Consider the following 13,273-nt stretch of genomic DNA (forward strand, 5'->3'; position numbering starts at 1 on the left):
GTTTTTGCCAACCTAAGAATTTGCAAATTCGAATACGCGATATTTTTTACGATTACAATTCGAATTGTTGTCGGCCTTTGACAAGGTAACAATTCGTAAAATCGAATACATGACTACATTTGTACGAATACAATTCGAATTGTTGTCAGCCTGCATGTGGTTACGTAACAATTTGCAAAATCGAATACATGACTACTTTTTTACGAATACAATTCGAATTGTTGTCAGCCTGCATGTGGTTACGTAACAATTTGCAAAATCGAATACATGACTACTTTTTTACGAATACAATTCGAATTGTTGTCAGCCTTTGGTAACGTGAGATACTTAAATTCGAATACATGACTACATTTTTACGAATACAATTCGAATTGTCAAATACCTCCAATCTAGGAGTAGTCGAAAATATTTTGCTACATATTTTTGCCAAATAGTTCGAATACAATTCAAATTGGCAGTGAATGTGACCTGTTTTGACAAGTTTTTGTTAATGTTACGAAACAATGACACATAGAAGTTTAATTTTGACGTTACATAAATGGAATTGTGTTACAAAGCTTGCAACATTGGATTGTTCTCAGCACATGACAGGTGTAGCGTGTTCATGAAGCAAACATCCCATGTAAATTTGGTGAAATTTATATAACGGAGACTTAAATCAGTCAAGCTAATGTGGCAACAAAAAGCTCGTTGGTTTGCATTTTTACCAATAAATTTGCAATTCATAAACCCATGTTACTTTTTGATCGAATACCTTTCAAGTTTCGGGGCGCTTTTATTTCTTTTATTTTCCGCAACTACAAATATCCGAATCGGTGCATTCGAATGCTATTCGAATTGTTTGCTTCTTACAACAACTGAACAATTCGTGAATACAAATAACCAGAACTATTAATTCGAATTGCTACATTTCACAAAGGAAGACGTATTCATGAATACCAATACACGCTTAGGGTTTATTCGAATTACACGTTGTTGGTTTTTGGTCAACTATTCATGAATACTAACACTAGACACGTTTTATTCGAATTGCTGTCACTCAAAAATTACCAAAGTATTCATGAATTCTAATACAGTCATGCAAGTATTCGTAAAGTATTCGTTTCGATTGATGTGTTTTACCTTGTAGCCCCAACATTTACCCCACTAGCCCACGAAAATTAGTTTTCTAAACAACTTTAGGCACATTTAATAGTCCGAATGAAAGTCCAATACACAACGTTTAAATTTAATGAAATTTGGATAGCTTGTAGGATTTTCCATTTATAAATGTTGATTGTTGTGTTTTACCCTATAGCTCCAACATTTACCCCACCAACCCGGCCTGTAAAATAATGGAATTTTTTAAAACGTCGGAATTAGATGAAATTTGCCAAGTTTATGGAACAGACTATTTTAAGTCCTCAATTGTTGTGTTTTGTGCTGTAGCACCTTAATTTAACCAACTAGCTCCTAAAATGGGTAACTATTTTACCAATGTTCAAATTGAATGAAAATTGGACAGCTTGTCGAATTTCCTCTTCATAGGTGCATATTTTTTTGTTTTATCCCATTATGCCACTATTTACTCCTTATCTCAAAAAAAAAGTAAAATAGGACCTACTTCAAACAATATCTGGGGTGAATCTGATTTGTATAGTTTGTACTCTACATAGTATTCTTATTTCAGCCCAGTGCTGATCACTGTTTTTGCCTTACAACACCCGACTTTCTGGTAGTTATCTCTTGAAATGCATTATTTTCAACTTGCATGTGTGGGGACCCATGAGTTTCTGCCTGCAGAAACAACTAAGGTTATAAAAGACGGCGGCTAATATGGGACCCAATATAAAATAAGCATATTTATGTTTTAAAATAGGTTATAGTGTATGTGCAATGACAAACTGTGTTAAGCCACCCTTCAAGTTAAACACACATTGCCTGATCAACAATAAGCAAATCAATACAACCAATGATGTGTCACTTTATTGTGGAAAATCAAATAACACTGCTGCATCAATCTTTTAAATTTAAAAGAGAATTACAAGTGCATTAGTCACAAGTGTGGCTTTTTTACTAGTTATGGCTTTAAAAACTATGAATGGCTTTAATAATCTACAATATCTATTTTGTAAACTTCTTCTTTTGGAAGGCATCAATTTTTACAGATTTATCAGTTGAGGGCAAAGGCTTTTCAGCTCGTTTTCCTGCTACACCCCCTTGGGTTGGGGGACCTGCCATTTCCTTTCTTGTTACATGCTTAATCACTCTTTGCTTTAACTCATGCTGTGTCAAGGGCCGATCAAAATCTACCGATTCTTCAGCAGAATCTCCATCATCATCATGATCTTCTTCAGTGGATGGTGGTGTTATCTGTACTGGTGCTAAATTTGGAGGGACTGCCGGACCTCCAAGTAAAGCAGTAGGTGCAACTGGTTGTGCCCCAGCGTTAGCATCAGGCTTGCTTTCTATTTCTTTCAGTTGAACAAATGCATGCATTTGAAGGAGATCATTTGTTTTTTGCTCAATAATTCCCAAATACTGCATCATGTTGTTTTCGTTGACAGCTGTATTGTCACCGAGCTTGACAGCAATGCTGGATCTATCACAACTAATTTTCCCAAAAACAGATTCAATTCCTGCTTTAAGTTGGTCCAATATTTTTTCTGTCCCCTTTAATTGTCTGTGAAAATAAACTTCGTAAGTAATAAAAATAATGGCATAAAGTTTTTGGGCTGTTTTGTAAGAAAATATTTTAAAGTCACATTCAGTCCCATGGGCAACAAAACACTTGGTCTAACTTCGTTTAATAAAGTTTATTCTAAATTGATCAATTTATCATCGTGCAGACTATTTTCTTATGGAACAAACTCTTCTGCACCTGTCCAAAACTGTTTTATTGCATCACTACAGTATCAACAGCAAAACATGAATACACTCACTTGTCATAGTAATCAGCTTCCTTTGTCGTCAAGGACAGTTTTTCTTCAAGAGACTGTAAAAGGACTTTTCTTTCACTCTGATGCTCCACTCCTTCATCCTTAAATTGTTTGATGCTTGCTCGAATTTCAGCTATTTCTTCTGCAATCACTTCAAGATCATTGTTCAACTCATTGACATAATTGAACAATGCAAAGTTTTTGTCCTCTGTTTCGATGAATCGATTGACAAGCAAATGAATGTCATCTTCACCAGTAACTTCTTGAATTTGTTCAAATGCCTTTTGATATGTTTCCATGGTTTCCTCTGCTGTGCGTTCTGCCTTATCTTCTTCACCTGCCCTTCTTTTTGCTGCCTCTTCTTCTTCGAGCTCACTTCTCTCTTGAGATTTCATGTTCATAAATGCTTTCAATTTGGCATCATGATCAATTATTCTCATCAGCTCCTTGTATTCCATGTTATACTGAGCAAGATCTTTTTCATTTCTTTCCTTAAGGGCCATCATTTTAGCTTGTGCATCATCTCGTTGGTCATATGCCTGTAATAGAAGATGACTTAAAAAGATACATAATAAAGTCTTACAAACTTTTGTGTGCATCCACTGGGGCTATGCAGTGAAACAAATGCCGCAAACACAGGACTATATATACCAGATTCTATCCTAAAAGTAAATTGCAAACATACAGAACAGAGCAAATACAAGTAAAAGGATGTCGATTTACAGAATAGGTTGTAATAAAGTTGTTTCTGGCAGGCATATTCTGCCTTTATCAATGCCCATCAGGCCATCATCCAATATTTTTATTTCCTATTTTTGACATATCATGTATATCGATAATATTATCGATATATTGATCACATTTTAAACAATGAAATAAAAAATATTTTTATTAAGCAATCTTTTAAATAGTATCTTTTTGTGTCATGCAGCTACTATAAAGTAATATACAATAGGTCGTAGGTGCCAAGTTTTACAAAATGCAAGGCAATAGATGCAAATCAACAGGCAATGTATTAATATACTAAATATAGTTTTCAAAAAAAAAAAACTTTTTTGGAGTTATGATATAAGTTTATTGCATCAACATGGGTATTTACTTATAAGGCACCCACCAGCTTTCTAATGCAGCTGTCCACATATTGAATTATAGTCAAATGGGGTAAAAAAATTTTGCTGAAGTTGGGGTAAAAAAAACAATACCCTCACAGCTAAACCCAAATTTTTTTAAAAATGCTTTCTTTTTCATAGGATGTATTTATTCTCTGCCTAAAAAATAAGCCATGAACCGTTCTCAGATTTTGTTTCTACGCAATGTTCTGCAGGTTGAAACAATAGTAGTTACATTCGTATCTTAAAAAGTCTTCAACAACCTTTAGAAACTTTCCTGCAGATTTTTTATTACAAGTTTGGTGTCAATGACCTTTGTTCTGTGTTGTGTCATAACTATGACCAATTAAACAAAAAAGATTTCACTTGGCTAGCTTCTAAATTTTTTCAGATATCTTGTTGTTCATTTTTACCCCAGGAATGGGGTAATAAAAAGCTATGTATTTTTACACCTCAAAATTTTTTTTTGCCCAAACATTTTTATTTGTCACCTGGAAGTTTAGAAGGTACAAAAGAAAGCCTATAAAACATGTACTTAAACCAAAGTTGTATAAAATTGCTTTGGGGGCCCAGTTTTGAAGGAATTTTTACCAAAAAGTATACCTGCATGGCTAAAAGTACAAATTGGGGTCCATGCCTAAAGAAAAATGATACAAAGTAAGAAAAAGAGGTTGTCAAATCATTATGTGGTAATTCAATCAGTTTGGGATAGAAAATCGAAACTTTATTTCAATAAGGTTTTAGGTTACATGACCGGTCAGCAAGTGGGTGAGCTCTATTTAAACCTAGTTGCATACCAACAAAAGAGTGGTAAATGAAAAAAGACCAAATCAAAGGCAATAAATGCAGTGCAATAAAGGTACAAAGCCATGGAAAGTCTTAGCACCAATTTGAAAGTGTTTAATTAATTTACAAACAGCTTACTAACTGCTGTAAGTTTGGTTTGCAAAATTTCGAAGACAATTTTTTTTTATGTGGCTTGTGTTTTTTTGGCTTATTTATTGTAACAGAGTTGTTAATGAAATTTGTCTTATCTTTGACTTTAAGATGGTTTATTAAGTTCATATAATTGAATTGAAGTTCCAACTGACACTTAATTTTTTTTTAATGGTCCTAATGTCCACTTGTTTTTTTTACCCCAACATTGTTTTTTTGTACCTTTTTCGGGTTAAAAAAGAACTGCTATATTCTATAATTCTACATGTATTAATGTATAAATGCAATATTACATAAAAACTAGAATAGTGGTTTTCCTATATATTGCCAGTTTATATATACTACATCAAACATACCGATGTACCACATATACCATTTACTATATTTATAATGGATATATATTTGGCACCTACATTTCATTGGGTCACTATCTTTTTCCTGGCACTTTATAACATAATTGTTTCTGCAAGCATAATCTAATGGGTCCCCACACATGTGCATATGCGATTTGGTAACAGTAAAAATAGGGCACAATCATTGTTAAACTGGAATAGTGGTTTTCCTATATATTCCATTTTACAGAAACTGTGCCATATCTACGCATCATTCATTATAATTGTAAGGGATATATATTTGATGGATACATTCAGTATGGTACCAATATTTTTGTGGCCTGTTATAACATAATTGTTTTTGCAAGCAAAAACCAATGGGTCCCCCCCCACACACATATATTTTAAATTTGTAACAGGATGAATGGCGCATAAACTACTCAAGTAAACGTATGTAGGAGATTTTTATAAATCAACGACAACTAATTTCATCAAATGTTATATAGGGGCAACATTTTTTCCCGTGGTTGGGGTCAATGCAAAGCTCCAGACAACAGAGGTTAACGTCGATTTTTCACGGTTTCATTTTCGTCAGCGATCATTGTCTCGCAGCGTGCGAATCTTGTTAGATAAAGATATGGCGCCGATCGCGGCAGGAGGGGCCTGTCGTTAACCGCCATAAGACGCAAAACTGCGGGATACAACATCTGCATAACTAACATTTTTAAATGATCTACAAACATATCTTAATTGCACAGTGCAAAAAGACTGCCTGATAGCACGTCCCGTTATGCGCTTTTCGCACCCAATTGGGCTTTTTTCGACACGGAGTTGCACGTTGTTTTCACGAGGTGGAAAATGGAGTCCATTTAAACTTTTAACAAAGTTTCAACATTTGTTTTCCTTAGCCCTTTGTTTGTTGAATTGTGATTTTTAATTCGCACATAGCGTTCCCTGGCGCCGTTAAGTTTCTACATACCAACAATACGATTGCTTAGCTGGGCTTTTTATGTCCAAAACCTGTTCTGAAACAGTTTTATTAACGCTTTCAGTTTGAGAAGTCACGTTACACAGGTGTAACAAATCGTGCTGCGTTGTTGCTCTGCGTTTCGAAACACGAATAAGTTGACCTACATTAACGTTGACAGCGCAATATAACTAACATCGTAACATCTTAATTCCAACCAGTGAGAATATGGTCAAGTGACGACTGCGTTCATGCGTGAAGCAGGCATTTTTTTCCATGCGCCACTATCGTCAATCACTCCCATTGCGTCAGCTATGCACTGAGCGAGCACAAATTTGATAAAAGAGAGCATGTAAAAACATATTTGGGGCTGTAGGAATAATTACTAATTACTGAGTAGATTGCACTGAAATTTTAAACAGCCGACAAGGAGCACCCTATCCACAGCTGTTTAAAATTTCAGCAGGTTAAGTCTTGTATTTATGACCTCATTAACATGTGAACAAACAAACAAATATTTGGGGGTAAAAGGGTGAAAATGGATATATACAACTTCAAGTTACAAAATACTTTAAAATACGCTGCAATATACCAATAAAAAAAGTATTAAACTCCAGAATCATCTGCTTTAGCAAGTATAGCTGTTTTAAAAATTTCACGTTTTGGGGGGCTGTGGGTGAACTGATCAAACAGGGTCAAAATTCACATGGACCATCTTTAGACCAATATCTATAATGTGTGTTAATTTGAAAAAGTTTGAACCATTCTTTCTTGACCAAAACGTGGGAACAAATCCGCGTTAGACAGAAAAAAAATATAACAAGTGGCCAACTTGTCCATTGTTAATAGGACTGGCTACAACTGTTAAACTAACTTTAATGTAAACACAATTTTAGATTAAAAAAGATCATTATAAATACTTCTTTCTGGGTGTTGTGACTACTAACTGTCTTTTGCCCACCTGTGTCGATTGCTCGATTATTTCACCCATTTGTTGCTTCTGTTCATTCAAATCTTTGCTCAATTTTTTGTGTAGGCCATCAAATACAGCACGCTGAGACCTCAAGTGATCAATCTCCTCACGAAGTTTCGCATTGTTTGTCAGCATTTTGTTGAACTCTAAAGTAGCTTTATCAAGACGATTTTCCAAAACTCTAATCTGCTTCTGAGTACCAACATGACGAAGATGACTTGAATGGACTCCACCCATATTTCTATGCTGCTGATTAATTTGGACTTCCATTTTCCTTACATCTGTATCAAGTTGTTTTATGGCAGAAACTTCATCAGAAATTAATTCTTCAAACATATCTTGTTCGGCGAGTAGACTGCATAGGTCATCAATATTGGTGCTGTCTTTCTTTTGATTTTGGAAAGATTGTGCCAACTGTAAGTTTGTTTGGATTTCAGCGCGTTCTTCCTAAAAATTTTCATGTTACTTTAGGAATCATTCAATAAGCCTTTTCCAAAAAAATTAAACAATCTGGATTAATAGGGAATCAAGTGTAAAGATTTTTACAAAAAGTCGTCAAATATGACATGTGATTGAAATTTAAAAACCACAACACTGTGTTTCAACACTTACATAAGCAGTAGTTAAAACAGCATAAATAGTAATTGCTTTAAATTTAAAAAATGTATATGCCGTAAAGCTTATTTAATTTCAAATGTTAGCAACAGGACGAACTATCTCTGCATTTGTGCATCTGACATAAGAAAAATAAGAAAGTGTGGTTTGTGCATTCTATTTTTTGTTTTGTGTTCAACTAAGAAAATATTTGTTTTCACAGATAAAAAGTGTATAGACCGTACCATTGTGGTATAAACTAGAGATGTACCGAATATTCGGTTTGCCGAATTGGCCACTTTTGCAAAAGTTCAGTTTCGGCCGAATAATTTGTTGCGATTCGGCCGCAACCGAATCTTTTACGAACACCCATTTAAAGCGTTAAACATGTCCTTTCTGCTTAGAACCAACAAAAATCGTGTCAATCTTTATGCTTTTTTAAACACATTGATGCTTTTCCCACTGCAGACAAAAAATCAGTAATTCATTGTCGGATTGGCAATCATGCTTGAGGCAATGTTAAACCCCACAGAACTAAAATAAGGACGAAACACAACCATTCTGCACTAATTGCCTGGTAGATAAACTTCTGTTTTTATGTCAAACGTGTGGGATATGACTTTGTGTGACGTCATAAATGATTCGGTTGATTCGGCCCAATTTATTCAGCAAAACCGCCGATTTCGGTACATCACTAGTATAAACAGATCAAATTTATCCTAACCGTTGGTACTTTCACAAGTTTGCAAAAATAAATTATGACCAAGTGAAACATGACCTTCAACCATTATTGTATGAAATTGGTTGTGTATCAATTGTTTTTTAAGCAGTAGTTTTCAACCTTGGGGGTTGTTTGGCATTTTACTGGGGATCGCAAAAGTTTTCGATAAAAAATATAAATAATAATTGCATTGTTGCGTTGGCTATGCTTCAAGAGCGTGTCACTGCGCAGTGTGGACAAACAGCAATTTGTTCTTGCAGGTTAACCAAATGTGTAAAAAAAAACTGAGAGAGCTAGCAAGCTCAGGGTTTTCTTTTTGTGTACAGCCTTTCTTTTTGTGTATAACTTTAATCTACTTAAATCTGCCAAAAAAATATAGAATTTTTTGTAAGAGGGTCATCGGTTACATTGGGTTGCTACAAAGGGCTGCCAGATGAAAAAGGTTGAAAACCACTGGTTTAAAGGTACTAAACTATGCATTTAGTTACAAGGTAAAAATGTTTTCGTTTTTTTCCAAAATTATTTAAACATACAAGAATTTTATGCTGTGAAGAATCATTGACATCATTATATTAGTTCCTAGTGCCATTCTGACTAAAGATTCTCAATATATTTTTAAAGAGTGATGTCAGTTGACTGCTTGGAAAATGCAATTACTTGTAATGCGGTAATCTGTGCCCTTTGTCTTCTGATAACATTTTGTGATTCCTCACAATATGCCTTTCTGTCACCCTCCATTATACGATATTGCCTCTGGAATTTGGCCAGTTCTGCTTCAGCCAATCCATCCATTTCTTGGTCGGAGTTGTCCGACCTCCTGCTTGCTGCACGATACATTGTCTGACACAAAAGACAAACAGTTATGTTATCCAAACCAAACATATATTTAAAAAAATGCAGTTACTTTTTAAATATTCATATTTTGTACTCACCAATTTTTAGTCAAAACCAAAAAAACTATATCTTTCTTTCAGTCAAGTTAATATGTTGATAAGACTGGAAAATATAATAAACCTTTTTTTTAATTAATAAAACACTAAAGTAGTACACTTTTGTTTTGAAATCCTAAATATTATTTTGTACAGCTGCAGGTTGAGTAGCTTAGCAAATCGGGTTACGCAGTTATATGATTGCAAGCTGTAACGGATCTGTCAGCGTTTATTTAATCATCCGTTTCCCTTGACAACCAAAGTGTCGTGTGTCGAATGTCGCATTTAAACTTTTACCTGTATCACCAACGAAAAAGCACAGCACCGTTATACCGTTGAATTGTTGTTTAGGTTTTTAAGCATGGTATTGCCAATAATCATACAACTTTTAATAATATTGTTGGAACTGTTTCGTTTCATTTTTATTATTTTGTCGCGTAATATTGCGTTTTGTAGCTTGTTGTTGCATTCTACAAACTCAAATACTATTTGTTTGTAAATTAAATTTACTGTCAGGGTGGAAAAGTCTGAGATTTGTTGCATTTGAGAATAAAGCAATATAGATATAATATGGTGAATGTGGGACATGTTTCCTGGGTATCCAGTTAGCTTTCAAGTACATGTGACGTTATGCTGAACATTAAAACCTGTTCAATATAGTGGTTATAGGTTTACGTTACTATCGTTTGTTGCATACTAAAAAAGCTTTTGACTATCTCGATTTAAGATCGATGCGAGCTACGACAAAAATTAGAAAAAATTTAGAGGTCAACGCATAATTTGAAATCCAAACGTCTCCGCTGAGTCGCTGACCTTCTTAAATTTTAAGTTCCTACCCTGTTATATGGCTAGAGGCCTAGAAGTCATTTTACTGCTGCATTTTCGGCTTCATTGTTGTTTCAAGATTAGTAGCAATGTGCTGGTAGACTAATATGGAAAACATTATTTACAATGTCCAGTTTTTGGTCATTTCGTTGTATATAGCCTGGTACACTTAAAGATTGTTTTTTTAATAGGCTGTATAGACCTATTTGCACTTAGATTCGTATTATGTAAGAACTGTCCAAAATGCGCCCAATTTTTTTGAACTGTACAAAAGCGTTATTTGGTAATAACATTGAATTAATCTGAAGATTGAATTGACATAATCCAAAAAGGAACCAATAAACTACGATTGTTCGAAACAAGTGTTCTGTAGCGTTTAAGGTCCACCAATTCAGATTGAGGGCGAACAAAAGTTCGGACCGCAAAAATGCGTGATCGCACATTCCGCTTCCAGCAATTAAAACGCGGATATTTAGTGACACAAGACTTGTCCTAATGTGACCATGATTTGGAAACTATCAGATTATTTTTTTGTAGTGACTAAGTTTCTGTTATTTATACAACGACTGTTAAGATTTGTAAAGTAAGGTGACTATAGGTCCAATGTCACAATACCGCACCGACATGAAGTGTTTTTTTTTATTAAAAGTACGTACCACTGTTGGTGAGACATGGCGGCTTTTGTACTGCTAGTGACGCAGGCCACCCTGCTACCATGTCGGGCAACAAGCAACTAAGCGCACAGTGCCGGTCGGTTTGCTTTTATACACATCTATAAATAGATTAAAAACGGCCAGCCAATGGGCAACGAGAGAAATGATGTCATGAGAAAAAAGAAATACGACATACCGAGCCGCCGCTAAAATGCGAGTGCGCGAGTGAAGCATTGCAACTATTTCATCTAGTCGGCAGGCAGCTTAGTAAAGCTGTTTTTTTTGCTAAAGACGAAAGAGCATTGCTGCTCTATTTATTACTATGTTTATGTGATTGTCAGTCAGGTTTTGCTACTATAGAAACAGATACAAAATAGTGTCATCGATATGTGACATTTAATCCAAAATTGATTTATTTTTGTTATAGTCAGTCAGACTCGGACCGGTGTGTCTTACCATGGATAAAAAACCTTTTGTGTTATCTGTGAATGAGTTGATTTAAGATAAACACTTAAAGCGGCAAATTAACCATCTTTTTAAACCAGATTTATACTTTTTTAAGAGAAAAATTACTCATTGGTAAACTGCAAAATGGATGTTCTACCAAGTGGAAGTATATTCAAAGAATTGCAGCTAATTCATGACACTGGATATTTTTCTTCTCTGCCAAGTCTTGAAGAAAATTGGCAACAGGTTGGTACCAAACCCTTTAATACAAGTTATTTCTAGTATTTTTAAAAATTAAAGCAAATTAGCTAAATATTAATTGGCAACTTATCAACACATTCCGAGTTAAAAATATGAAAGTATATGTTAGAATTTTTTTTCAGACAAGATTCCAAATGGAAAAGTTTCTTCAATCAGAACCTCAGGTCCAAGCTATTGTGTCACAAAAGGAATGTATTAACCCATGGAGCAAGTTTGTTGTACCGCTTCGAGTTAAAGGAGGGCCAGGCCTATCTGTTGAAGAGATACAAATATCCAGAAAATGTTGTAGTTTACACCGAAGCAACTCTTCAGGATTTGGATCATTGTCCTCTTGTGATACATCGTCAGGTGAAAACAGCCCAACACAAGTAACATGTGATCCACTTAAAGAAGCACTAAATGTGTTGAAGACTGCACCAATGGCACAATCAAGTGCATCAAACTGTCACAGTGGCAATTTTTCCATAGACAACTATGATTTGCACAAAACATGTGACCGACTTAATCATTCCCTTCTGACACTTACTGGAATAACTGTGCCGTTGTCACCAAGACCTAGACTATCTCAAACTTTATCTTTGAATTCGTTTTGCCAAGCTGAAATAAAACACTCTTCACATCGTCCTGGAACAGTAAAACTTCAACATGGTGATGAACAAGAAACAAGCAAAAAGCGAATACACAGATGTAATTATCCTAATTGCCGTAAAGTGTACACTAAAAGCTCACATTTAAAGGCCCATCAAAGGACACACACAGGTAAAGAATATGTTTGATTGCTGAGTGTGTAGCTGTGCATATTTTTACTGCAAAAAAGTACTGTGAGATTATTACTGTCTGTGTGCGAGTTTTAAGTAAAAAAATCAATATGTGTGGGACAAAAAAGCAGGACAGCATAGTATGGCATCAATACCACCTACATTTATCGAGTGGAATTTAATCAGCAGTGTACAAAATTTGTCATAGGTGAAAAGCCATACAAGTGCACATGGGATGGATGTGAATGGAGGTTTGCCAGAAGTGATGAACTGACCCGTCACTATCGAAAACACACTGGAGCAAAACCCTTTAAATGTGCACTATGTGACAGGTAACATTGAAAGCTTGCAATGATTGCTATTCGTTACCTTGTAATTGAATTTTGACATAATTTGTGTAGTTTGTTGAAAAATATTTAATAATTGATGTCTTTATAAATGTAATCCAATTTCTGGCAGGTGTTTCTCAAGGTCTGATCATCTGGCACTGCACATGAAAAGGCACACATGACGTAAGAAATAAACTGTTGCTTCCCAATCATTTTACATGCATACATTGAACTTAACTGATATCACTACCCACAAATACGTAAAATTTTCATTGTTGTGTGCTTATGCAAAATGAAGTTTCACTGTGTTACATTATCTGCAGTTCTTTATATCACTGCCTACGCTTACTGTTTAAGTAATTTTTTATCGTGTTGGTTACAAATTATGATCTTGAGGGAAAATGAAAAATCTATTATTGACAGATATTTATAATAGCTTTGTTATTAGCGTAAATATTTTTTCGTATAGCTTCTATAACAAACCTAACAGTTTTCAGTATCAATAAAACTTTCATTCATTG

General features: G+C 34.8%; 2 protein-coding genes across 3 annotated transcripts; one reads left to right on the forward strand and one right to left on the reverse strand.

Moving 5' to 3' along the window:
* Positions 1 to 1,943: 1,943 nt before the first annotated feature.
* LOC145205060 (coiled-coil domain-containing protein 63-like) lies at positions 1,944 to 11,004 on the reverse strand. Of its 2 annotated transcripts, none has more exons than XM_080077704.1 (5): positions 10,961 to 11,004; positions 9,208 to 9,390; positions 7,224 to 7,682; positions 2,922 to 3,457; positions 1,944 to 2,662 (listed from the first exon to the last, which is right to left on the reverse strand). In XM_080077704.1, the coding sequence occupies exons 2-5, from the start codon at positions 9,385 to 9,387 to the stop codon at positions 2,104 to 2,106; spliced, it is 1,734 nt and encodes a 577-aa protein (XP_079933830.1). In that variant the 5' UTR covers positions 9,388 to 9,390; positions 10,961 to 11,004; the 3' UTR covers positions 1,944 to 2,103. The 2 variants fall into 2 exon arrangements, with proteins under 2 accessions (XP_079933830.1, XP_079933829.1); XM_080077703.1 differs by lacking the exon at positions 10,961 to 11,004 and adding an exon at positions 9,483 to 9,673.
* A 410-nt stretch (positions 11,005 to 11,414) lies between these two features.
* Positions 11,415 to 13,273, forward strand: LOC145205454 (Krueppel-like factor 6). The gene is made up of 4 exons (XM_080078179.1): positions 11,415 to 11,650; positions 11,788 to 12,424; positions 12,632 to 12,755; positions 12,883 to 13,273. The coding sequence occupies exons 1-4, from the start codon at positions 11,549 to 11,551 to the stop codon at positions 12,932 to 12,934; spliced, it is 915 nt and encodes a 304-aa protein (XP_079934305.1). The 5' UTR covers positions 11,415 to 11,548; the 3' UTR covers positions 12,935 to 13,273.

The sequence above is a fragment of the Phallusia mammillata genome, chromosome 8, assembly GCF_965637545.1.
Source record: "Phallusia mammillata chromosome 8, kaPhaMamm4.hap1.1, whole genome shotgun sequence".
NCBI classification, from domain to species: domain Eukaryota; kingdom Metazoa; phylum Chordata; class Ascidiacea; order Phlebobranchia; family Ascidiidae; genus Phallusia; species Phallusia mammillata.

Bases quoted from the DNA above. Each gene is read 5' to 3' on its own strand.
- LOC145205060 (XM_080077704.1), bottom strand. From the start codon at position 9,387: ATGTATCGTGCAGCAAGCAGGAGGTCGGACAACTCCGACCAAGAAATG. The intron at 7,683-9,207 runs GTAATTGCATTT...GAAAATTTTTAG, and splicing joins CACAGATTACCGCATTACAA to GAAGAACGCGCTGAAATCCA. The intron at 2,663-2,921 runs GTGAGTGTATTC...TTATTTTCACAG, and splicing joins GAAGCTGATTACTATGACAA to ACAATTAAAGGGGACAGAAA.
- LOC145205454 (XM_080078179.1), top strand. From the start codon at position 11,549: ATGGATGTTCTACCAAGTGGAAGTATATTCAAAGAATTGCAGCTAATT. The intron at 12,425-12,631 runs GTAAAGAATATG...AATTTGTCATAG, and splicing joins CCATCAAAGGACACACACAG to GTGAAAAGCCATACAAGTGC. The intron at 12,756-12,882 runs GTAACATTGAAA...AATTTCTGGCAG, and splicing joins AAATGTGCACTATGTGACAG to GTGTTTCTCAAGGTCTGATC.